Here is a 26,734-nt window from a genome sequence, read left to right as displayed (position 1 = left end):
GCCTTAAGCCTCATAGTCTCTGGGCATAACCATTAAGCTATGTCCCCCCTCCTGAAGCTGTGCTTTTCTAACTCAGGCTCTGGCTTAGTTAAATCATCACCATCAGATGACGCTGTGTGTGAGCTGTATAAACATTGCATTTGTAAATAGCACTCTAACATGAAGGACTGGCACTGATAACTGGAGTCACTCATTTTCTTTTAGACAAGTCCTGACTATTTCAGAGTACTCCTAGCAGGGTCACCTCCTAAAATCAAGTCATTTTGGTTTGTCACTTGCTGGCTGTCCATCTATCTCTGCTCTTGTTCTCCTCGCTGGCTCAGGCCATGTTGGTGACATTTTGTGACAGCACAGATTGAATACCTAAATGCCTGGGAGGTGGCATGCTGAAGAGGAACATTGTGGTAATTATTTTGAAAGTGGGTGTCAGGGGACCTGTGATGGACTGTGGAGCCATCCTTGAGAATCAGCACGAGTTGGGGGAATACTGCCGAGTGGCTCCAGGTAATAATGCTTCTCCTGGGCCTCTGCAGAGCTGTCGTCAGGCCGTGGCAGAATCCGTGGATGCCTCCAGCCCTCCTATTTAAATTAAAGTCGAAGCCCTTCTCCTCCTACCTGTTATAGCCATTCCTTTTTTTGGAAAAGAAATTTTTTATGCTTAAAGATAAGTTATTTTAACTGCTGATCTGGTAGCATTCTTGTCAACTCTGGATTCAGAGTGTAAGGTCATGACGTTGAGAGAGTGGTGGGAAAAAGGTTAAGGGAAAGTGAACTTTTCCAAAAGAAAAGGAGTGGGCTCTGAAAAATGTAATGTTCTTCCTCTTCCTCTCACAATCTTTATGACACTGAATGACATGGTTTATGGACTTTGATCTCATTGAACCAGACCATCATTTCCTTGCCTCTGTAAGGAGGACCCTGGACTAGGTCATGTACAGCCCTTTTAGCCAGCTCTTTAGCTTTCTCTCATCTGTTTGGGTCAGTTCTTTTCCTTATCACCCAGGCTCTCCCCCCCCCCCCCAACACCCCCAGTCATTTTAAAAACACTCCAAGGGTCTTGGTTTTCAGAAGGAAGGGGAGAGACTGGGCTGACTAAGGGGTATGTGTGAGTGTGACTTCACACGTTGTCATAAAAACAGTGTTCCTGTCTCCTTTGATTACCCTGAGGGTACTTATTAAACAGAATTTGTTCAGAGTTTCTATCTTCCCATAAAAGGCTGAGGTATTTGAAGTCGAAGCTATTAAAAATACAAGAGCAGCTACAAACTGCAACTGGTTCCATAAACCTTTGAGGAGTCCCTCACTGTTTAGCAAAGTTAAAACTTTAGAAAATACTTAAAAGCACTTAAGGAGCTGGGGAGATTAATTAGATTTTTTTTCATATCATTCACTGATTTAATACTGGTAAGTTTTAGTTAACAAATGTAATACTTTAAAATGTTTTTTTTTTTAATTTTCCTTTAGTTTTGACTTGATTAGACCTAAGATACTAAAATCTAGAACTGAAGTTCTTAATTCTTGTGCCTACCAGTAGGTATGTAATTCAGTAAGTGGATACGGATCATTTTGTAGATTGCTTTTTTCTGCATGGCTGATATTTACTAATTTTGCATAAGCTATTTTTAAAGGAAAAGTCTCCATTTTTTTGAAAAAAAAATATTATCTTTATTTATTGGATAGAGACAGCCAGGAATCAAGAGGGAAGAGGGTGACCGGTAGAGAGACAGACACCTGCAACACTGCTTCACCACTTGCAAAGCTTTCCCCCTGCTGGTGGGGGCCAGGTAACATGTGTAACGTGTGCTCAGCCTGGTGCGCCACCACCTGGCCCCAGAAAGCTTTGAATGTAAAGCTTGTTTTATAAACTATAAAAAGTTTTATGCACATTACAGGCATTTAAACTGGATACTAGATATCCATATTAATTTAAGCTAAGGATAACTTCATTTTTATTTTTCAATCCTTATTTCTATTTTATTGGAAGGAGACAGAGAAATCAAGAGGGAGAGGAGAGCTAATGAGGGAGAGGGAGGAAAAGAGACGGACGCCTGTGACTCCCTCTCTTACAGGTGGGGATTGGATGCTGAAGTTGTCCAGCAACCCAGATTCCCTTCCCACTAAAACGCTGTTAGTGGTCCAGAAGCACAGCTCACTCAGAGCGTGGGCAATCCCAGTTAGTCAGCCTTGTAAGAAATCATACTCAGAAACGGGAATTGTAAATTGCTTTGAAACTTACTTTTCAATAAGGTCTTAACGATACAGTACATTGTTCCATGGATTTCAAACCAGAAAGTACCCTAGTAGCTCAGTAGCTGAGGTTATTACTAATTTACATATGGTAATCAGTTCTCTAAATACATTGTGTTTTTAAACTGTAATGCAGCCTTGCAGATTTGTGTCGGCCTGGGCCTGTCCTCTGGCTGAGGGAGTAAGGACATACTGGCCTTTTGTTCTGGTGGGAGCTCGGCCTGCAGTTCTTGAGCTTGCCACGTACACTACCTTGAAATAACTGAAGAGGCTGTCTAGTCTTTAGTACCTAAACTATTTGGAAAAATTATGTTAATATAACCTTTCAGAAAATCTGTTATTTGGAGTCTTTACTCTTACACATACACACGCTATATGATTGTGTGTCAAGTCCAACTTTCTACTTAATAAAGCATTTCTTTCATTATGGTTCTCAAACTAGTTCCTCAAGGTCAAGTCTTCAAGCTGTGAGAGCTCCTGAGAAGGAAAGGGAATGGGCCCACTTAGACCTGCTTCAGCATGGAGGGTGCTTGCTTTGAATGCTTCGTCTCCTGCCTTCATTCTTACACCAAGTGTCCTGCCTTCATTCTTACACCAAGTGTTGTCTGCTTGTCTTCCAGCTTTCTTTAATCCTTGTATTAGAATAGTTCTGGCCACCTGGGGGACATTTAAAATAAAAACTTTTTTTTTTTTCCAGAACACTGTCATAGCACTTTGAGGCTCAGTATAATAGAGGAAGTTCTTGCTAAGGGAAATGTTGTTCTTCCCTTTGAGAAGGTGAATGTGAAGGGTGTGAAAAGGGGCACCTACCAGAGCCCTGCACACAGGATCACCCTCTGGTGCAGTGGCATTGTGTGATCTGGAGCGCATCAGGTGTTGAGTTAAAACTGAGAATCACGCAAACAGTGGAGAACTCAGCACAAGACAGCAAAGATGGATACTTTCACTTGGATCAAAACAGTATATACGTTTAAGCATCTGCTTTATTTAAATCTGAAAATCCTGGGATTTTTCTATAGACCAACTTTTTTTGAGAGAGAAATTATACTTTATTGACAAGAAATTGGAATAAATCAAAAGTGTAACGTCCCATAAGAAGGTCTCCTCTTTTAATTGAGTTATTTTGTTATACTCCCTTTAATGGTTTTCACCTCCTTAGATATTTTTCAGGGTTTATGGCATTCTGTTTGGTCACCCTCTTGAAGATTAAGACTACTTGGTATTTTTTTGTTTTTTTCAGTTTTTCCATAACCTCATTGTCATTTCTGTGAATCTCTAGTAAAATTCTATTTAAGAAATTATGTTATAAAAATTCTTTGTCCACTTGTAGCCTCAATTATTTTCCTTTTCATTGTCCAGCTCTGTAATCTGTTTCTGAAATCTCATGTATCTTTTCTCCAGATAGATTTTGTTTAAAATAGATTGTAGTAAACTTGGAAATTCTCGTATTTGTGAAATACCTAAGCTTCTTTGAAATGTGATGAATTGGTAGTAACCATAAGTTGCATTGCTATAGTTTTAGTATTTTTTGATGGTAATCAGTGTGTTTATGGCTACTTTAAAATGATTTCCAGATTCCCATTAGTTTTTAAACCAGTGACAGTTAGCATGACACAAGTTTTTCTAATATCCATCTTTCAGCAGAATGTGTGAGCGTTTGTTTTATAACTAGGATTGTTTCTGGTTTGGGTTTTTTCCCCTCCAGAAGTCATTTTAGTCCCACACTGAATGGGATTTTTTTTGTCATTTTTTGACCATCACCTTGTAAGTTTCATTAAATTCACAAAGTGATTTGAGATGGCATGTGCCATTTGTCTGCTATGGCTGTTTTGTGCTTTGGGTGTTTTAAAAATCATGTGAATGCAGCTGATGTTCCACAGAGTATAACCAGGCCAGTTGTTTAGAAATATTTTGCTGCTTTCTTAGCAAAAGTAGGAGTTTATTCATGATGCTAGAGGGATAAGCAAAGGAAAACAAAGGACTTTTTTTTAAAGCAGAGGTCATCTAACTATTTCAGTTGGACGTAGGTGTTAAATCCGAAGTCCTTAGTGCATGCAACTTCTTTGAGTCGGTGCAGAGTTGACTGTATAGTGGTGGCAGATAGTTACTAACTAGTGTGATGCTTTCCCTTCACATTCAGCTATGGTTTCTTGACAGTGTGTAGAATTACTCTAACTTCACTGAAGGTCACAGTCCTTGAATGGAGGTAGGAGGTGGCCCAAAAACAAGCAAGCAAGCAAGCAAGCAAATCAACAAAACCCTGCCAGTTGTGTGGCGAATCCCAAGTAGGTGATGTTGATAGTCACCATGGATTGAGCTGGTAGGTGACTGAAGACGAGGCATGGCCTGCGTCTGCTAACAAAATAAATGAGCCTGACAAGATAGTCCGGAGCTGTCCTGCATTTCCTTTATGAGAATTTCAAGTCATTGGGGCATTGCCCTATTTACATTTGACTGAGTTATTTTAATTATAAGAAAAATTTCCCTTGACAATCCACATTTTTCATTCTGTTTAAACACTGCAACATGGAACTTTAATAATGTTCATCGTTTTGCTGTAGGATGGGAAATTCAGATTGAGCCAGGCTATTGTAATACAGGGTGCTTACCTGAGTTGGTGCTTGAATAACTGTTTCATGGAGAATTCTGAGAAGGCTTTATAATGATCATTTTCAAAGTATAGTGTTTGCCATCACAGAACTCAACCTAAACATTTTTGAAAAGCTTTTATGGTAGAGATAATGTGCTACTCACACAGCAAACACTTGCAAGCTGGCAGTATCCCATAATTAGAAGGTCCCTGCCCATAAGTAACTTGAGTGTGTAGTGGAAGAGGTGGGAAAATCACTGAATTGGTCATAAATATTAAGTATAGGCGGAGCACAGAAGATGGGCATGTGAGGTAGGTGAGGAGAAGCAGAGTCCTTTTTGCTCAAGGACCCTGTTCTTTTCTGCTCGAGTTCATCGCATATATTTGGAAGTGGATCTTGGGCACCACCTAGTCCGGAATTACTGTGTTCTGGATGATGGAACCAAAACCTAAGGGAGTTTAGTAGCCTCCTCGGGATGAAGCAGCTCAGGTTTACTGTTGTTTTGCCACCAGGGTTAATTCTGGGGCTCTGTGCGCACACAGCGCCACCATTCCCGGAGCCCCTTTTTGGATAGATGAGGGGGAAGGGGAGGAAGAGAAGAGGCACCTGCAGCGCTGCTTAGCTGCCCTTGAAGCTTCCTCTGTGGACCTGAGAAACTCAGTGTTTTTAAAAGCCTGCTCTCTGGACTAGTGTCTTCTGGATCAGTTAGCAACTTGTTAGAAATAAAGATTTTCCAAGGGACAGGGCAGTGTTGCACCTGGCCAAGTACATATGCTGCAGTGCATAAGGACCTTGGTTCAAGCCCCCAGTCCCTACCTCTCAATTTCTTTATCCTATCAAATAAATAGAGGGATATTTAAAGGGGGTGGGAAAGAGAGAAGCCTGCAGCAAAGTTTTCTACCTGGATGGTGCCCCAGCTTTGCCATGCACACTGAGCCAGGCCCCCATCCTTGTGAGGGGAGTTTGGGTGCTGGGGTGTCTTTCCTCTCTGATTCTGTGTCTTTTCTTATTGATGAAATGGAAATATCGACAAGACCATAGGATAAGAGGGGTACAACTCCACATAGTTCCCGCCACCAGAGCTCCGTATCTCATCCCCTCCCCTGATAGCTTCCCTATTCTCTATCCCTCTGGGAGTATGGACCCAGGGTCATTGTGGGGTACAGAAGGTCTGCCTCCTGTAATTGCTTCCCCGCTGAACATGGGTGTTGGCAGGTTGCTCCATACTCCCAAAATAGTCTCAAGAAATCATCTTTTTATGTAGCATTCTAAAGGACTGGTTCTGAATCCCGTCAGGCTTGTGGCCCCCCTTTAGACAGCTGAAGAACACTGTAAGCCTTTGCTTCAGAAGAAGTGCAGTGTGTGCATGCGCAGAGAGTGTATGTTACCAGATTTCATGGACCCAGCTTAAGAGGTGCATTTTTCTGATTTTTGTGGAGACATTTTTTTCCTACCTTTATGATTCTCCCTTTTTTATCTATCTGTGTTAATCAGACCTTGATAGGTAAACGTGGCCTGCCCTGCCTCTCCCATGCTCATATACACACTTGTACAGGGACACATACACACTTGGATGGGTAGGCCTGACACAGACGTCCTCTGAGGGGGAATCCCCCGAGATCAGGCCAGGGATGTAGCTCAGTGGTACACACATGCCTTGCGTGTACACTGCCTGAGGTTCACTCCCGGCACCACCATTCCTCCCAAAATTAAAACACCCAGGTGGTGTGTGAGCCTGGGGCCAAAGCTTGCTACAGTCCTTACCTTGTTTCTTTGCTCGAGTGCGTTGAGAATACGGTAGAGAGTTATGAGACTTGAATTCCTTCTTGGCAGTGCTGACGGATTTGACATTCTTAACATTCAGCAAGCAAGACTTCTGACTGCACAGACTTTGCTCTTGGGAATGATGAGTTAGGAGGTTCCTGGGATGAGACTGCTTTCACCCTTCCTTCTCCGCTTGCGTTTTCGTGGGGAGCAGAGGTCAGGATGTGAGGACTCTGGAGGCCAAGGTGTGAATATGCTCTGGGTGTTGTTCATTTTTGTCTTCACAATTAGTATTTCATGCTTTCAGCTTTCACCATGTAAGATGCCTTTCTGTTTTTATTATGAAACCCCAGCTACTAAGTCACTATATACTGTTTGATAGATGTTTAAAGTATGGTGCAATTATGGAATTAGGCCCTTTTCCCTCAAATACTCACTTGTCCAGTACCAGTCTCTGCCTTCCTAGAAATAGGAGACAAGTTTAGAAGTTAAAATAACAACTAAAAATGCTTGCTATGTATGTAACATGTCAGAAATCTTTAAGTTCAGAATGATAGCGATAAATACTATTTTACTGTATTGCATTGATGCTTTCAGTGACATAAGATAAATTTGGTATGTCTTTTGGAGATAAACATATTGTCTTTTAGTATAAGAAATATAATAGCTTATGAGATCTTAGTGGTGTTACTTCGGGGATGCAGACTGATTCGTAATTTTAAAAGATCTAGGTAATGTATGCTAATTGATTTTGGGGGGAAGCAGAGATCGTAATGAGCCTTGTTTTTCTTCTCTTCTAGGATCGAAGTAGAATGTATGACAGTTTGAATATGCACTCTTTGGAAAACTCCCTAATTGACATTATGAGAGCAGAGCATGATCCTCTCAAGGGTAAGTGACTTGAACAATTCTTACATCGTTCAGCAGTTTGTTTGCTTGCCTTACCAATTTCTGTGACTGTGTACACTGAGGAGTACCTACTATCTTATTGCCTTGCTAATGAGAGCCTTTGTTTTAGTGAAAATCCATTTTGTGTGTGGCATATTTAAATTTATGCTGATTAATACAGGCAAAGAAGTAAGCTCTTATAAGGAATAAACAATTGTTCACGGTTACTCTGTAGTTCACCAGCAGGTGGATGGTGATCTGCACGTGTATATAGGATAGTCACTGCGAATTCTGTCAAATACAGCAAGATTCTGAGACATTCCATGAAATACATGCGCTCACAAAGCGGCAGTGATTCCAACCTACACTTGTTCCAAGTTAACTTCTTCATTTTTCTCGTTTCTTCTTTTTTTTTTTTAATCATCTTTGTTTATTGGATAGAGACAGCCAGAAATCCAGAGAATGGGGGGAGATAGAGATAGGGAGAGAAAGAGAAAAAAGCTCTGGGTCCTTGTGCATTGTAACCTGTGCACTCAACCAGCTGTGCCTCCACCTGGCCCCCTTCTTCATTTTTCTATTGTTGTATCGTAGGGTCTTGAGAGGGAATCGTTTATAGTAACTTCGCTGAGGGAGAGTACTGGTTTTCCTAGAAGTTTGGGAAAATTAGAGAAGAGAATCAATCCCACTTATCTTTCAGTAAACAGTCTTAATATTAACTGTGTTTGAAGGCATTTGGTTAACATACTTTCACTTGTATTTTAGATGTTAGTGAACAATTAGTACTTCTGTATGCAATATCTCATTGTCTCCTAGTGGTGACAATGTATCCACCTGTGTGAGCTTGAGTGAAGATAGTGCTAGTCACCTGTTACTGCAGAATTACTTACCCCCAAACTTAGCAGCTGAAAACAATTCAGGAGCAACTTAACTGCTAGGTTCTGGTTCCTGATTTCTCTCCCTCCCTCCCTCCCTCCCTCCCTCCCTCACTTTCTTCCTATTGCTTTTAATCTTTAAAGCCAAATAACAGTTTTCTTAAAAGATTTAACCTAAAAGTTCTAGAAATTCATGTTGACAGGAAGGTGGTGTCTCAGATTGGCAATAATCAGAGATATAAACATTTTGTTTGTTTCTGGATTTTGTTTGTAAAGGGATTTGTCATTCTTTTTTGAGAAGCTTTGGGAAGTTCAAGGAATCATGGGTGACTTGATAAAGTGAGACAGTGGTAGTTCTCACAAGCTAGTGAGGACAGTTGTATTGGGGGAAAGAATGGTATCTCTTTTGAGTCAGAATCCATCATTGTTCTGTTGTAGGTCTTTATATCAGAGTCTTGCTCACTTTTGCTGTTAAGCTGATACTTCTGATGGTCTTTGTCATGGAACCACTATTTAAGACTGGAAGCCTTTATTTTGTGATAGTGGTGAACTGCCCTGGGCTTACTTCCTTGGCTTGACTAAACATAACTAAAGCTTAGAAATTAAACTTAACTAAAGCTTAGAAATTCTAATGCCAGGTAAAGTCATCATTACCTGCCATGCGGAGGAAAGATCTTCCATTGCTACTTCTCCCAGTTTTCTTTAGAAAGGAATTTAAAAAATATTAAGAGAAAATACTCTTTGCTGCACTATCACCTCAGTTTTTCTTTCTTTCTTTCTTTCTTTTTCTTAGCTGTACTGTAGTAACAGTGAAGGAAAATCTAGAGAGATGATTTTGAGAAAGGAAGCTGCATAAATAAAGCTAAGATAAATGTAATAATGGAAACAACATCTCAAGTAAATTCAGAATTAGTTTGTTAGAAACACTGTGATTGGCCTACAAAAGGGACAAAACAACTCCCGTAGGGGTCATCATGACTACACATTTCTAGTTTGACTGTCTTCATCTACACATTTATTGTAGCAGGAAATAAAGAAGAAAAAAAAGTATTTGAGAAACTTTCCTATAGAGAAATAAGATCATACTTCTGTAAGCTTAATTTAAAAGATCCCGATTCCCAAGTCCCAAGTCCTACCACTTAGCTTCTCTCCTTCTGCTGTCTGTGAACCTTGTGGCTGTTGTCCTCTTTCAGCACTCTGGTGGTTCCCTTGGCCTGAACCTTAATACAATCTCCTGCGGGTGGGTCACAACAAAGGAACTTGTTTCCTCTTCTTTTCCTTCCTGGCCTCGAGGTCATCACCTAGGCCTCTATCCTATTCCATCTATTTCATCTCTTTCAGAAAGTTCTGTTCTCTCTTTAATATAAGGAAATTAGTCAGTCAGATCTTATTTATTCTCCCCTAAGCATTTAAAAAAAATCCAGCTATTTGCTTTGTCTTCCTGGGGGATGTAATAGTAAGGGGGGGGGGGGAGCTTACAGGGTAAAGTTCTGAAATGGCTTGTTTGCCTTTGAGCAGCGCTGGAAGTTTAAGTGATGAGAGAGATGGTACTCGTTTTTTTTCCACTCCTGCATAAATAATTACCCTCAAGTTTAGCAACCTAGAGTAGCAGCACATACTTATTATCTCGCTCTGTCGTTTGTTTTTGGCATTAGTGGAGCTTCACCTCCATTAGTGGCTCTTCAAGACAGAGACAGAGATGTAGAGACAGCAAGAGAAAGAGGACGTGAAAGAGACCTCAGCATGGAAGCATCCTTCCTTGTGGGTGGGTGGGGGGGTCACTCGCATGACAGGCAGTGTGCTGTCCACGTGAGCTGTTTTGCCTGTCGACAGCTCCGTAGGTGAAAACTCAGGAGCAGTTTGGCTCAGGCAGAGGCTGGCAGAGGTGGGGCTGTCCAGGTAGTGGCCACGACCCAAGTCATGCGAATGCTTAGCTGCGGGCAGGAGGATCCTTTTCCAGGCCGACTTACCCACAGTGGTGAGTGAGCTCAGCTGGTCACATGTGGGCCTCAGCCTGGATGTGCAGTAGCATCGCCCCTGGCTGCGGGGCCCTTGAAACACAGTGATGCGGCCGAGACAAGAACCCAGCCTTTTGTGATTTCACTTCAGAATTCTCACACCACATCGTTTCCATGACTTCCCACTGGCTGCACTGGGGAATGATCTGCTCCTCCGGAGACCTGAACACGAGGAGGCGAGGTCTGTGGGAGACATCCAGGAGGGGGACTTCCAGAGAGGAGACGGAAGACTAAACCTCAACTGCACTTGGTGCTACTTTTCTTAATTAGAAAAAAAAAAACCAAAAAAACTTAGCGGTCACTGGCCACTAGAAAGAAAAGCCGGGTAGTGCTACCCACCTGGTAGAACACACGTTACCAGGCACAGGGACCTGGGTTCAAGCCCCCAGTTTCCAACAGGCAGAGGAAGTAAAGCAGGACTGTAGGTCGGCAGGTCTGTCTACTGAACCTCCCTCATTTTATCTTCCCTCTTCTCTCTGTTTCTGTTAGTGAAAAGTAAAAGGGGGGGGGGCAGCCACCTGGAGCTGTGGATTTGTCATGCAGGCCCCAGGCCCCAGTGATAACCTCTGTGGCGAAGGAAGGAAAGCAGGGAAGACAGTCCAGAGTGTCGGGGCAAGTTACTGAGCTGTACTGACAGAAGGGCCCTACCATCCCAGCTTAAGCCCCCAACTTGTTTTCTTACTCCCCTGCAGTTTCTGTATCAATGAGGAAAACCTCTGTTATTAACTGCAAAGGTTCCAGGCAAGCATCACAGGCTGAAATCAGGGGAAGGGTCTGGACTTGTTTGGGGTCTGAGCAGTGGAGTGGTGGTACCACATGGGACTCCACTCATGAGCCTCCTTTGTACCAAACAGCGTCGAGGACCCTGACCATCTAGCGTGCGATTACACATCTGCTCTTAAGGAACGTGTCTCCTAGTGTGGGGACACCGTACTGTGTGTATAGTGTGCTATGCGTCTAATGTGTGCACGCCTTTTACATTTGCAGGCAGGACCTTTATTTCTAACAAGTTGCTAACTGATCCAGAAGACACTAGTCCAGAGAGCAGGCTTTTAAAAACACTGAGTTTCTCAGGTCCACAGAGGAAGCTTCAAGGGCAGCTAAGCAGCGCTGCAGGTGCCTCTTCTCTTCCTCCCCTTCCCCCTCATCTATCCAAAAAGGGGCTCCGGGAATGGTGGCGCTGTGTGCGCACAGAGCCCCAGAATTAACCCTGGTGGCAAAACAACAGTAAAACCTGAGCTGCTTCATCCCGAGGAGGCTACTAAACTCCCTTAGGTTTTGGTTCCATCATCCAGAACACAGTAATTCCGGACTAGGTGGTGCCCAAGATCCACTTCCAAATATATGCGATGAACTCGAGCAGAAAAGAACAGGGTCCTTGAGCAAAAAGGACTCTGCTTCTCCTCACCTACCTCACATGCCCATCTTCTGTGCTCACTCAGCATCATTTTGTTACAGCCTTGAGAAAAATAGTGTTGAGGAGGGGGAAAAAAAAAAATTCCAGTTGACCTTGAACAAGATGTGATTTGAGTCTGTCACTCATGGTTTCACTTAGTCAGTTTTCAAGAACCTGCCCGGCAGTGCTGTCATCTCTGGGCTCACTGTGTACACCCTTGCAAAGCGTTAGAAATTGCGTGTAGGGAAATGAAAAGGTGCCTCAGGGAAGGGTAAGAGGGGCTGCCCAGGTGAGATGGGGAGTATCGAAACTGAGGCCTGACAGCTGAGCAGGACAAAAATGAAAACACAGGTGGGGACATGTATCAGCTAGGGGCACAAGACAAAGGGGCCAAGAAGCATGGTAGAGCAGCAGCAGACTGACCCGGCTCGGCCCAGCCTGGTGATGAGGACAGTGCTTGTGACGTACTGCGCGGCCCACTGTCTTGATTCTTGGCAAATGTTTTCCTTTTCCAAGAAATCATACAGATTCAAATGTTAGTGGTCGGAGTAGCTCATGCTTTGCCAAGTGCAGTTCTGTGATTTTGCAGTTTTACATTTGCATTCCTATATTAAACACTCTGATCTTTTTATGTATGTGTGGGTCGATTCATTCCCAGTGAAACAAAAGAACAAAACAGCAATTATTAAGCTCTCCTCCTTCCCTACCCCCAGCGGTTTGCAGAAAGGTCTTACTGTGTAAGCATTTTTATTTATTTTTTAACCAAATTGCTTGCCTCCCCCAAAGTGTATAAGGGAAAACAAAACAATTTAATTTCAGTTCATAAAAGTTCACTTTAGCAGTTTATGTAACACTTCTTGGAAGGCTCGGTCTTTGCAAGGCGCGGTGCTTTTCCCATGTTCCTGACAAGACTAAAGAGGATTCTGGAGAAGGGACCTTGAGCTTGCTCTGGCAGAGCCAGCAAATGTTTACAAGTGGATGCCTTGAAAATTTATGATTTGCTACTTTCTGTTGGCTTTTGTCAACTTAGTGTCACTTTTTATGACTCGATTTTTAATCTTCTGTGTTAATCTTCTGTGTTCTAAGACACTTGAACTAAGAATCTAGTTTTGAGGTAAGCCATTCCTGAGACAGTCATTACTTCCCTAAGGTGCTGTGATTATAGTAGTATCAAAGTTTTGTCTCTTTTCTTTTCTTTTCTATCTGGTTGTTTTACATACCTCTGATATAATATTGAAGTATGGAGTCACAAAACAGCCAATTTATTTATTGTTTTTACCACGAGGGCTTAGTGCCTATATAACCCCACCATTCTGTTGGCCATTTTTTTTAGAGAGAGAGTTTTTTAAATGTTTCCATTCATTTAAAAAAAAAAAGTGTGAGTAAAATGTTCATATTCTTCCACCTGACAGTTGATTTTTCCTGTGGACCAATAGCCTATGACAGGAAGGGAAAAATTGATTAATTTTGGAATAAGTTATCTATGTGATGTAGATTCTATTAAGCATGACTTGACTTTAGGAGATGATCTTTGGTGCAGTGTACCGGATACCTTTCTATCTTGGGACCTACTTACGAAGTTAGGTTCATATTAAGGAAAACACAATGAAGATTTTAGCTTTTTTCATTGGTGAGACACCTGCAGATTGAAAAGGACTTTACAAAAATGTGATTATAGGAGTTAAAAAACTTCCTTGAAATGTGGTTTCATGGATAGAGATTTTGTTTTGAAATGCTATCTTAATTAGCAATAGTGCCACCAAGTTTAAAAGCACTCTGATCTGTCATTTCTTTCAAGTACATTTTGAATGATTTGAATTACTGTAGACTACAGTTTCTTTTAAAAAAAAAAAAAAAAAACGAGTAAAATCCAATCAGACAAATGACAGTGAATTTTCTTAAAAATTACATTTATTCGGTATGTTTATAAGCTTTTTTTTTTCTCTCTTTTTTATTAACCACAAAGTATCTTTAAGTTTAAATATGGGCATATAACACTTTTAGATTGAAAATAAAACAAAGCGTTTTTATATATGACTATCAGACATAAAAGAGATTACTTGGGATAATAATTAGGTCTGTGGATTTTAGCTGTTCCTAGTATTCAAAGACTATTTGGGAATCTAGGAAATGTTTGCCTTCCAAAGTATTGGATTTTTGTTTGTTTTGTTATTACATTCATTAAAGAAACCTGTAAAAAACTAGGAAGAAAGTTTTAAAATGACTTGATTGTGTCTTAGGCTAAAGTGATTTTCATTTAATACTTTATAGTTTTTTATACATGACCATTCCTGCATATTCAGATTTTACCTGTTCTTCAGCCTGATTAATGTTATAAAAATTAGTTTGAAAATATGCACAGGAGTTGTATGTGCATTAAGTTAGAAAATAGCGCAGTAAGGTTGTTTTCTTAAAGATATTTTATTTGCAATGAGAGAGAAAGTAAAAGAGAGACTGAGAAGTAAGAAAGGTCAGAATCCTTCCTGCCCTGCTCAGCGCTGGTTAATGGAGGTGGGGGGATTGAATCTGGCACCTTAGAGCCTCAGGCTTGAGAGTCTTTTGCAGAACCATTATGCTATCTCCCTAGCCCTCGCAATAAGGTTTATGTAGAAGTCTTCCCCTAGTTCTTCTATACTCAGGATTCCTTAAATGGTCACTTTCTGCTTTTTAAAAATTAATTTTGCATGTAATCATAAATAATATGCTTATGTGTCCACATTTCCTGTACTTATTGAAGGTATTATCAGTCCTTCCTTGCTCTGTGCTCTCAAAGTGACAAGAGGGTGCTTTTACCAAATTACAGGGTGTACTCTGACGAGGCTAACTATACTCATGGCTGAGCAGCATATGTTCTTATTACAGTGGCATGTTCTTGGTTCAGATGGCTTTGTTTTCCTATAAGTAATCATTATCTCCGTTTGCTTAGTTTTCTAAGTACTTGTCACTAATTCATCCCAACACTTATCAGTAGAACTTTGAAGCCTCTCATGCATATAAACAATTATATTGTCTGATTTTTTAATTTTTTTATTTTGCCTTTGGAGTTACCCATTTTACTATTGTAACCCTTTATAACTGTCAATTTGGACTTCTAAAAGTCCTGAAATGCCTTTGCCCTGGGCAGCCCATATCCTGATCCCACTTCCTTTCCCTGGTGGCTTGGTCTTTTATTGCTCCTGTATTGTAGAATCTTCTATCAGATAGGACATACACTTTGACAGCCTAGTGTATAAAAACATGCTTCCTCTATCAACATATGTTAGCATGGAATATTTTTTTTATTTAAAATATTCAAAGAATTGCTTCCTTACCATTTTACTTCCATGGTTACTGTAATACCATCAGGAAGCCTGTCCATTCTTATGATTGACTGCCATGCTTTCGGTATTTCTTTTTTCTTTCTGGAAGACTTAAGGGTATTTCACTCCCTTTGGTTATGAAATTCCATAGTAAGGAGAAGTGATTGTTCTAGTGTGTGGTGGGGGAGGAAAGGGGGCCAGCCTGTCTGAAGATTCCCCCTCATTCATCCAGTGAGTTTCTTGAGCTAACATTCCACTGGATCCATTTAATTTGGCTGTTTCCTTCCTTCACTCCTCGTGAATTTGTGGTATTGCTTTGATAATTTATTTTATATTTCTTATATTACCACTTTGTGGAATTCCTCTAACTGAAATGTTAAACTTAGAATACTTCGGTTTTTTTTTTTCATTGTTTCATCTTTTGTGTTGTTTTTAGAGAGATCTCTTTATCTCTTATTTTCCAGCCTTTTATTGATTTTTTTTTAATTAAAAATTGTTTTTTTTTTTCCCCAGCACTAGGGAAGGTGTCTCAGCATTAGAGTACATTCCTTGTATGCTTGAGGCTCTGACACCACATAGAAAATAAGCCAGCAGTAAACTGAACAGCACAAATGGCAGAGCCTTGCTTCAGTTTCTTTCATAAGAAAAACATCTTTGCAGAACTTTTGAGACCTTCTTAGAAAAATTCTCAGAGCATTTTTATTCTCCCTTGGTCCTTTTTCTCAGTTGTGTATACCTTGAAGGTTGTTTTTTCCAGACCCTAGTATTGTCTGTGCTGCTTCTAAGTTCCTTCTTTCCTGCTAGGTGGTTTTTTTTTTTTTTTTTTTCTTGTTTGAAGACTTAGGTCAAATCTCTTAATGATATACCTTGACTATTCATTTGCAAAGATAAGGCAGCAGTGATTGAACTTTCTATATATGTAGTTAGGGCTCTTACGCTCCCGGGCATTGCTGTAAGGCAGCCAGCCAGGTGGGATGGAACTGACGTTTTCCACCCTTCCACCCCGTCATTTTGTCATTTTTGCACAGTGGGCTTGGATCTGTGTTTTCTGTTTTTCTGTGTGGGAACACTAAGCCATCACTGCAAGCACTTGTGGGAGGTGGACAAGGGGAGGCACTGCCTCAGGTGCTGCTTCTGCAGGTGGTTGGTCTCCTTGTGACCTTCTGTGCACAGGGTGGGATATTTAGGTTTCTGTGGTGTTTCCGAAGACCACTCCAAACGCTGGTGTGACAGTAAGTAGTTCTTCTGAGAGCCTCTTCGGCTCTCTGTTCTGACGGGATATGTACTTCTTTTAAAAACTTGCCTACTGTCATCTTAGAGGTTTCAGAAAGCAACAAGTTCAGTTGGATGTCACTGTAGTCCCCTGTTCCTCCCCAGTGCAGCCCCCATTTCCCTAGTTAGCAGCAGTTACTTCACTAAGAAGTACCAGGAAATCATACTCCGTTTAGCTGGTAGGCATACTGTTCTCTCTGGTTTTGGATTCATTAAGTTTCTTTGTTCATTCTTTCTTTTTTTATTAGTATGTATCTTTCTCTTTCACACAATACTGTCATGGTAGCAACAACCACTTCTTTTTTTGCTTATCTGGAATCTGAAGCTGTCATGATGCCAAGCACATAGATGAGGGCTCTCTAGGTGTTTGGAGAATGACTACATAGTTGTCCCTAATAATTCACCTTTTTAAATCAATATTTACCTAGAATTTAAAATTTTGCTTCATTGTAAAATACATGACTTAGTATCTGTACTTTGAGATATTTCACAATTTTAAATAAAATCTGTTGAGCTTTTGTTTGTGTTTACAGACACGAATTTAACACATTGGTTTCCGAGGCTCTCTATTGTTGACTTGTTTAGTAACTTGCCACAGGCAGTGTTCAGTGGCCCATTCAGCTATTTGCATGACAAAAACCTTTTTCTGGGCTGGGGAGACAGCATAGTGGTTATGCAAACGCCTTTCCTGCCTGAGGCTCCAAGGTCCCAGGTTCCATCGCCAGCACCACCATAAATCAGAGTTAAGCAGTGCTTTGGTCTCTCCTTTCTCAGAATATTTATAAAAAAAATAAAATAAAAGCCTTTCACAGGTGTTTAGTTCTACAGTAAGTTCAACTTGATGCAAATACTGGTTGCAGTACCAGTTGGGTTGTAATAACTTTGATTTAATTTTTTTGCTTGTCATTTATGTTTAGCTTTTGAGATGTTTTGCTCCTCAGCATTTATTTTCTAATGTTCACAAAGTCTTAAAAGTTATAAATAATTGTTAGGTGAAAACTGTTTATAATTGCATCCTGATTTAAAGTATGTATTCTTGACCCCAGGAATCAGGTCAGTTTTTTGTTTGGTTCAGTTGTAGGTTAGATACTCATTTTCTCTCTTGTGATCTGGTACTTTGGCTCTGAGAGGACTCTTTTCTGTAACTGCATGGTCTTATTCTTGGGCTTTTTGGAAGCTTGCATTGAGATTTGGGGGGAAGCCAGGGATGTCTGTCCCCTTGGATCTGAGCAAAGAGTGGGTTATTCAAGGTTGGTAATGGCCACATTCTCAGTGGGTTTTACCAGAGTTGTTTGAGCCACTGTTTTCCAACCAAATTTGGAAGTAAAAGTGAAATGTAGATTATGAAAAAAATAGATATCAGAAGACTTTTTCAAAGCATTCAGAGCGATGCTTTATTCAAAGTTTATAAAGAAGAAACATTTAGCCTCTCCATTTGAAGGCTTGTCTATTTATATACCATCTACCCCAGAGTGCGGGTCATCTGTTGAGTGCTTGTTAGATGCTTGGAGACTAGACATGGGTGTGGATTAGCTTCTATAATTCCTGCAACCAAGAAGTCGCTATTTCCTCTGTTTTACAGTTGGGCGACTTTGGTGGCTTATGACATTAAGTGGCCGAGTTTCGATGCTAATAAATAATAGGACGTGGTAGCTCTCAGGTGCGTGCCTTTCACCACTGCACCACACTGCCTAAAGAGAGTCTAGTGTTAATCCTACGGTAAAAGTGATAAAGCTTAGGATTCCCAAAATCCACCCCACCCTCACACCCCCTATTAAAGGGAGTTGGTTACATGTGTGGTATTTGTTCTTTGGCAGTTTTCTGATCACTGATGAAGAGTTAGTGTATTTAACTGAGCACTGAAACTTTGGGGATAACTGGGAGCTCTCATGAAAGAGGCAAAGAGAAGGGAGCAAGCCGGTGGTTTAGCGGTGGAGCACTCGCCCCGCATGCACGTGGCCCCGGGTCCCACTACACACAGAGCAAAAGGATGGTGGAGAAATATTTGTACGGAGAGAACAGCAAGCACGATGATCTCCATCCCACCCCTCCCTTCCACAGGCAGTGGATTTAGAATGAATTGATGAGTTTTCCTTCTGCAAGTTCTCTGTTTACTTTGGAGAGTTTTCTTCCTGTGCCCCACAGACAAGCACACTTGGGTCTTGTGCTGTCAGTTCAGTTCATGACTCATGAAGTGATCCTTTAGCTCACTTCCTCGTTAACACATAGTATTTGAGACCTGCGCTCTATTTGTGATGATTGAGACATAGCAGAGAACACGCAAGACACTGTCTTGTCCTCACGGAGCTTCTTTCAGTGAAGGAGTCGAAAGGAAAGAATGTGTAATATGAAGAAAAGAAATAGAACCTCAGTGCGATAGAGGCACCTGGCTTAGCTAGGGCGGCTAGTGATGCCGTGGCTTAAACGAGTGACCTGTGAACTGTGAGCTTTGAACCTGCCTGGGCCAGTGCATTTCAGGCAGGAAGATGACAAGGGATAGGCAGAACCGGAAGTGGGAATATACCTGGCATGTCTGGGAAGAGCAGAAGGCCTTCAGAATGTGTGGCTAGCTAGCGTGGAGGAGGCTCGTATCATCTGCTCTGTGTGTGGAAGGGCTTTGGGCAATAGAACAGGCTGAGCTGGCTTAGGCTTCAAATGCTGACTGCTGACTGCTGACTGCAGACTAGATGCTAGGGGAACATTTGTGCAGGATCCTGCGGCCCCGCGGGTAGAGTCCAAGAACTGTCAGCTTTGGTGGCTGTTAGTGCTCAGACCAGGGTCTGTGCTGGTGGTAGAGCAGCCCAGCTCGTGGGCACAGAGTGGACAGCGTCATCCCAGGGGCTGGGGGTGGTCACCCAGGTAGTCCACTGCTGAGACTGGTCTGGGCTCTGCGTTTAGACCCAGCTAGCGAGTCGCCTGCTTAGAGAATGATGTGTGCTATTGAAGAGGTGAAGACCGGGGCTTGAACCAGAGGCAGGTGCAGCACAGGAGACTAAGAAGTGACTAGTGAGAAATAAAGAAGGGGGAGAACTTGGTCCCTGTGACTGGAAACAGGTGGGGCTCTTGCTGCAAGGCAGCACAGCATATTGGAGTACGACTGCTTCTGGTTTTTTTTTTTTTTTTTTTTTAAGATTTATTATTCTAAAGAAGGGGAGGGTGAGATCAGAGCACTGCCTGGCTCAGGAATAAGGTAGAGCTGGGATTGAATTCACATCTGAGCTGTCACTGTGAGATTCGGCGCTCTGATAGGCTGAGCTGTCTTCCCCAGGCCTTACTCTTCCAAGTTACACATTGCTGTCACTTACAAAGGTTTCAGTCCTGAAGGCAAAGGAACGAGCATTAGCATAACTATTTTGACATTTCTTTGTTCTTGGTAAATAAATGCATAGTATCTTAAATAAAAAGAAAAATGTCGATTAGTAGATATACCCATTATCTGTAGCAGATTAAAACCAACGTGAAGTTGTTTTACATTTTCAGTGTTATGTCAGATATTTATTACTAGCAAGAATTAAACTACTCCTAAAAGTGACCTGATGATTTTCCTTGATTGAATCTCCTGTCTTGATCTCTAGCCTGCATACCTAGCAACTGCCCTGTTCTGTTATGTGAGTGTCTCAGTAAGCCATCACATCTGCATTCGGGCAGCTAGGGAAATAATGATGGAAAGGGGGATAAGTCCTACAGACTGTACCTTCCATTTTTACTGTCCAGTTCATACAGTCGTGGACACGGTAAACTCCGAGGAAAGCTGGGAAATGGACTTCCTCCTTCCCTTCTGGGAAGCCCTGTGTCTAGCACTTGGAGGCCACAGGCACCTCCAGGCAGGAGTTGGGGGACCACTAGCTGACTGGGAGGGGCGCTTCTGCAGCCTGTTTCTTCTCTGCCAAGAACAAGCCACCTGATGTACAACATTCTCATTTCATGATTCTTTCATCCTGGGCGAGTTTTCCCTGTAACCAATTTAACAACACCTTTGTGTTGTCAACGGGGAATTCATTAGAAGATAGTGATGATATAGAAGGAGCCACCTTGTCTGGGTTTGAACCCTCCCCACAGTGATGCACACGTGGTGAAGTTACTGCATTGGGGGATCAGTGGGAGAATGGGAGAATTCTCACCTGCCACACGTTCAAGTTATTTCACTACTTTTCTTTTTTTAATTTCTTTATTGGGGAATTAGTGTTTTGCATTCAACAGTAAATACAATAGTTTGTACATGCATAACATTTTCCAGTTTTCCATATAACAATACAACCCCCACTACGTCCTCTTCCATCCTTTTTGGACCTGTATTCCCCCCCCTACACACACACACACACACACACACACACACACACACACACACACACACACACACACTGTATTCCCCCCCTACACACACACACACACACACACACACACACACACACCAGAGTCTTTTACTTTGGTGCAATATGCCAGTTCCAGTTCAGGATCTACTTGTGTTTTCTCTTCTGATCTTTTTTTTCAACTTCTGCCTGAGACAGTGAGATCATCCCATACTCATCCATTTAACCTCTTCTGACCCATTTCTTCAAAATGGGAAGATAACAGCATCATGCTGTTAGACAAGCCCCTGTCCTTTCTCAAATTTATCTGTTGCTATCAATCGGTAGGTTATTAGCCAAGTAGCTTAGACACTACACTAAGTAAAATAGAGGCATAGAAGTTAACTTGTGATTATGTTTTGATAGTTTTGATGTGGTAGAGGAAGAGATCCAAATAATTATAAGACTGCAACTTTGCTGGCTTCATTTTGGATTTTTTGTGGATCTTATTGAGAGTTCCTCATTTGAAGAACTCCTTTAGGATATGTACTTAGTTTAGAATCTGTATCGATTTGTAAACAATAGCTCTTTCTGGACCTTGCCCTGTGAGATGCAGCTTTTAAGTGCATTCCGCCAAGAAGCCAAAGCTGTTAGCAGTGAGAAGGGCTGTTACCTGTGTCTTGGGTATGATAGCTGGTAGCGCGAGGAGCCCACTGGAGGGTGACTGTTTGGCATGCTAAAGTCAGGTTTCTTTTCAAGTGGGACTAGCCTCAAGGTTTGCTTAGTCTCCTTTTCTGGGAAGTCTTGCCCGAATCCCAGGGTTTATTTAGACACTCCTTTGTGTGTGTTCTCTTTCCCTCCAGCACATGCTTGGAAGACTTGTTGTCACTGTACTTTTCTTTTTCTCTCCCCTAAGACTTCCACACAGAGATCCTGCCCTGCATCTTGTTCTCAGCACCCTGCTTGTACAGTGTGGGCACACAGCATGAATGAGCAGTGCTGCCAGCCACTTGTAAAGGAGTTGTGATTTTCAGTCTCAAGCTAGAAATAACAGTAATATGTTCATGGTCTCTGAAACCACCCTCTAGCGTCAGTCATCTACAGCAAGGTGATGGGACATGGGCGCATTTCCGTACTGCACTATCCAAGCAGACAGCTGCAATCCAGTTAGGAAATGTCTTGCTTCCCACCTCGCAGTGTCTCTGCCTCTTGTATCTGCTTTCCTGTTCCTCTGTCCTGTATTACTAAGATCTCACAGCGATAAGCTTACCGTCTATATAGAGTGTGACAGCTTTAAGAAATCATTAGATGACTACTGTCATCTGTATGAAACTGAATAAGAAGTGGCAAATTATTCTTAGAAGGACTGTTGGGATTTGCTCTGTTGAACTGTGTTGGGTCTGGAAATAGTGTGCTAGACAGTTCATTTTGAGCACAGACACAGTGTGTGTGCATAGCCATGGCTGCTCATATATCTGATACATTTGAATGTCAGGATTGAATTAGTCACCACTCACTTTGCATTGTAAGCAGGTTCTTTCTAAGTTTACTATAAAGCAAAATTCAACTTACAGCCTGCTTTGTATGGGGGTATTTGAGGATAATAAAAGACCTTTAGAATTCAGGGCACACTTGGAAAGCTGGTAAATGTCAACGGCCAATCCGTACTACTTCCTGACCAGGTCAGATCCCGTCTCAAGTCGCCTGTGAGGGTCACCCTTGCGGTGGCAACACACCCAACACACTCTCACAGAGTCTTTCGGAAGGGGCTGAGGTGAAAGTCGTTAAAATTCAATCTCACAGAGATGTGATTTCTAGTATTTTTCTAAATGAGTTCTCTTGTACTTTCTGATAGTCTGTCAGAGTCAGACAAGTCTTAAGAACGTACAAGTGTTGGATAAGCCTTGGTATGTGTGTGTGTGCCTTACTGCTTTTCCACAGCTGTCTGGAGTGAGGTTGTCCCTCCACACCAGCTAATGGCAGATTTGAGTGCTATTCTCTTAAGCTTTAACAGTTTCTCTTTTGCATGTTTACATCATTTTTAATCTTGAAGCAAGTTAAATTCTTAATAACCTCTGCAATAATACATTTAAGGTATTTCATTAAATACAACTTTTTGCTGTTGTTTTTGAACAAGAGCAGTGATCATCTCTGGCTTATGGTGGTGCTGGGGATTTAACCTGGGGCTTCCAAGCCACAAGCCTGAAAGCCTGGTGCATAAACTACTGTGCTAATTACTCTAGACCCCAAAATACAACTGTAAAATCCACATCAAATTAAACAGCAACTTGCAAGTAGTTTATTTTTATATTTTGATTCTTTTTTTCTAAGGAAATTATTGTCATTCAATTTTGAGAATAAGATCTGTAGATAAAACCACAGACTCCCTTTAAAAATTATTTTAAACATCCATGTTATTCATTCAGTTTGGAATAGCAGGATACTACATTGATTTTATGCTTCAGGACACAGATGGACTTTGACTGATAGGCACTGTTCTCAAATCACATTATGTCCTCATAATCTAGAACCTTAGTTAAGTGTGTTTTGTTTTATCCCCAGTGTTGAGAATAGTTTTAGTTAATACACTGTAACTGAAAACAGTAACACTGGGAGTCTAGCAGTAGCATAGCAGGTTAAGCGCATGTGACGCCGAGCACAAGGACCAACATAAGAATCTCGGTTCAAGCCCCCGACTCCCCACCTGCAGGGGAGTGGCTTCACAAGCGGTGAAGCAGGTCTGCAGGTTCCTCTTTCCCTCTCTTTCCCTCTCTGTCTTCCCCTTCTCTCTCCATTTCTCTGTCCTATCCAACAACGATGACATCATCAACAACAACAATAATAACTACAACAATAAAACAAGGGCAACAAAAGGGAGTAAATAAATAAATATAAAAAATCAATAGCACTTTAGTTTTTAATCCATATGCCACTGTGCTCAATAATTTCCTCATCTTAGCCCTTCCCCCCCTTTTTCTTTCCTTTTCTTTTCAAAATCCCCATAACTGTAAAACTCCATTTTTGTCTTTTTACAGGTCGGTTGAGCTACCCGCATCCAGGAACTGACAGTCTGTTGATGTTAAATGGTGAGTTTTATAAAAATACTTTTTGTTTACAATTGACTAACATGTAAATCAAGATGATTAAATACGTGCTTCCCTGAGTGCTCGCCATACAGATATGTTAATCCTGATAAGTATCAAATGAAAGATCTAGCCCTTTTTGAACAAAAAGCCAAGTTCGAAGTGTGAATGTGTTCTGTCTAGCAAAGCAGTTATTGAATTGGCTATTTTTGACAGCAACTTAATCCACTGATCAGACTTGAGAGAGAGTTCTGAGACGAATACCAAATAGTTTAGAATATGAACATGGTAAACTGTGGGCTTTAGTTTCTCCCGTCTATGAAATGAGAAAACCAGTCTCAAGGCTCATAGTGTGAGTTAAATGACATAATATTTGCAAAATGCCCAGGACCTGTTTCTTGGAATATTTTTTTAAACTTTTTTTTTAATCTTTATTTATTTGCTGGATAGAGACAGTCAGAAATTGAGAGGGATGGGGCTGATAGACAGAGAGACACCTGCAGCCCTGCTTCACCACTTGTGAAGCTTTCCCCCTGCAGGTGGGGACCAGGGGCTCAAACCTGGGTCCTTGCACATTGTAACATGTGCGCTCAACCAGGTGTGCCACCACCTGGCCCCTAGTTGGAATAGTTTTAAACCGAGGAATATACTGACCATTTTCTAAATGTGGTAATCACACTAAATAGAGAGTCCGGTTACCAGAGAGAGAGCGAGCAGGTTCTAGTTTCAGTGTGTATTCCCTGCACTCAGAGGGAGGCCACACACCGCACATCTGCGTCTGCTGCAGGCTGCTAGGATACTCCTCCTCACACAGGCATTTTTAAACCAGAGGTTGAGTGAGGAGAGAGAATAGGGAGAAAGGATACTGGAAGTAATACTCAACTATGAAAATAAATAAAGACACCGTTCTGTCATGGGAGTTGACTCCTATGTCACCTGAAGCTTTGTTATCAAATGATGGCAGTGAAATTGGCCACTGTCAGCCTCAACCGTGTAAATGAATTCAGACAGAAAGGCGGACTAAGGTCCAGGCTGCTTTGGAGATTGTCACGGTAGGTAGGATTTTTTTAAGGAGAGGAGTCCAGAGGGGAGAGTGTTAGGTGAGATGATTGCTTAGTGATGATTTATTTGACTTGTAACAGTTATGTGTTATAGGTACCTACTGTGTCTCAGCCTTAACTAAGCCGGGTGGTCTCTCTGAGGGCCTTTATGAATGAATGGTTAGAGGGAGAATTGTCAGGGTGCTCAACTTGGGCCAGACTACTCATTCTGGGTTACAGCATGTCCAGGCTAGTTCTCACATCAGTCCAGTAGGCCACAGGCATGAACTCAGAATTAGTGTTTACATGCACTTTGACCAGAAAGCTGCTAGAAATTGCATTCATTGCAGGACTTCTTTATTCATTGTTTTTCTTCCAAAACAAACAAAAAAATTAAAAGCATGTTATTTGAATAGCTGGGCAACTGGTCTCTATAACTAAAGTTTATATCCTTGGATTTTATCTGATAAAATTGAAAATGTATTGCAGTTTTTATTTTTCCTATGGTATGATTTTTAAGGTCATCATAAGTGTTAGGAAACTGTGAATTACACCTCTCTCCTGACATCCTAAACTAATTTCTGAATACTCTTTGTGCCAAATATTCACATTTCTATTTTAACTTCTAAAAAAAAGGGGGGGTTCCAGTGGGGAAAAAAATTAAATTTGCATATACTTCACATCCTGTTAAATTCATCTGAAGTAAAGCATTCTGTGAGATCATTCGATAGCTCACACACAGATACTCTCACATTGATGAATCTTTGCTCAGTCGGATAATTCCAGAAGAACATGGTAATCATAGTAACATGTCAGTCGCGTGTAGCAGAGAGCTTTTAATAACCACATTACTTTTATAGCTTTTACTTTCAGTTACACTAAACATTGTAACGGATTTCGTCAGTTTCCTTAAGTCCTTGTAAGCAGTTGAAGATGTTTCATCACATAGTAGATTAAAGAATGTTTCAGGCAAGAGTTGCATCCTATATACTGTATATACACTTTCTTTTTATCATGTGAGGCTTTTTCATGGTATGCCATTTTAGGATGGATGTGTGTGTGTGTGTGTGTGTGTGTGTGTGTGTGTGTGTGTGTGTAGTCTTCCTGGAAACTCTAAGCATTCTTTGTCAAGGATTTAGGCCATCAAAATGTGTTTAGATCAGTAGGGACAAATAAGTATAAAAAATAAAAATACTTTATGCTAATTTAGGATCATTGGTCATGAGTGGGATAGTAAAAAAGTGCTTATCTGTAAAGTAAATTAGTGTTTAAATAATAAGAATTTCTGTAATTTTTATACACACAAAAAGAAGTACTAAAATGTACAGGGAAAATACTCTTATGCTATTTCAAAGTAGTTGTAATTCAGTTATATCTGTATCAATTAGACCAATAGTCTTGTTACTGATATATCATCTCCCTGGGAGAGAGAGGAATTAATTAATAACAAACCTCTGCTTGTACCACATTATTGTATTGGGCTGTCAGGAAAGTTATGACACTTTTTGGCATAGGAAAATACGTCAGGACTTTCTGACAGCTCGGTAGCCTCTCGATGCATATATCTACTTTTAAATTATTCCTCAACTGGCAAAATAGCTCACTCAGATAGTGCGCTGCTTTGCCATTTGCATGACCCAGGTTCTAGCCTGCCCTCACCCCCATGCACTGAAGGAATCTTCAGTGCTGTGGTTTCTTTTACTCTCTCTCTCTCTCTCTCTCTCTCTCTCTCTCTCTCTCTGTGCCTCACTGCTTCTCTGGCTCCATCTAAAAACAAAAAACAGAAACTTTTTTTTTTCAGCTACTTAGCAGACTGAACTCACTATTATGAAACTGATGAATGCATATTACTTAAACAACAACATAGTTAATTTTTTTCAGTTTTGAAAATCAACATTTGATAATGATACATAAATATTTTTAACTAGAATAATTTTTTAAAATTATTATTACTATTATTATTATTTTTAAAGAG

At 41.1% G+C, this 26,734-nt stretch overlaps 1 protein-coding gene across 7 annotated transcripts in view; it reads left to right on the top strand.

Annotated features, from left to right (window-relative positions):
- Positions 1–26,734, top strand: part of CPEB2 (cytoplasmic polyadenylation element binding protein 2) — a 68,249-nt gene that overhangs the window by 7,034 nt on the left and 34,481 nt on the right. For all 7 annotated transcript variants that reach the window (XM_007517870.2, XM_007517875.2, XM_007517873.2 and 4 more), the window contains 2 exons: positions 7,403–7,493; positions 23,672–23,722. In XM_007517870.2, coding sequence (XP_007517932.2) covers positions 7,403–7,493; positions 23,672–23,722 — 142 coding nt within the window. The remainder of the gene's footprint in view (positions 1–7,402; positions 7,494–23,671; positions 23,723–26,734) is intronic.

Source organism: Erinaceus europaeus, chromosome 3 (genome assembly GCF_950295315.1).
Source record: "Erinaceus europaeus chromosome 3, mEriEur2.1, whole genome shotgun sequence".
Classification (NCBI taxonomy): domain Eukaryota; kingdom Metazoa; phylum Chordata; class Mammalia; order Eulipotyphla; family Erinaceidae; genus Erinaceus; species Erinaceus europaeus.
This window is presented reverse-complemented; position numbering and strand designations above follow the sequence as displayed.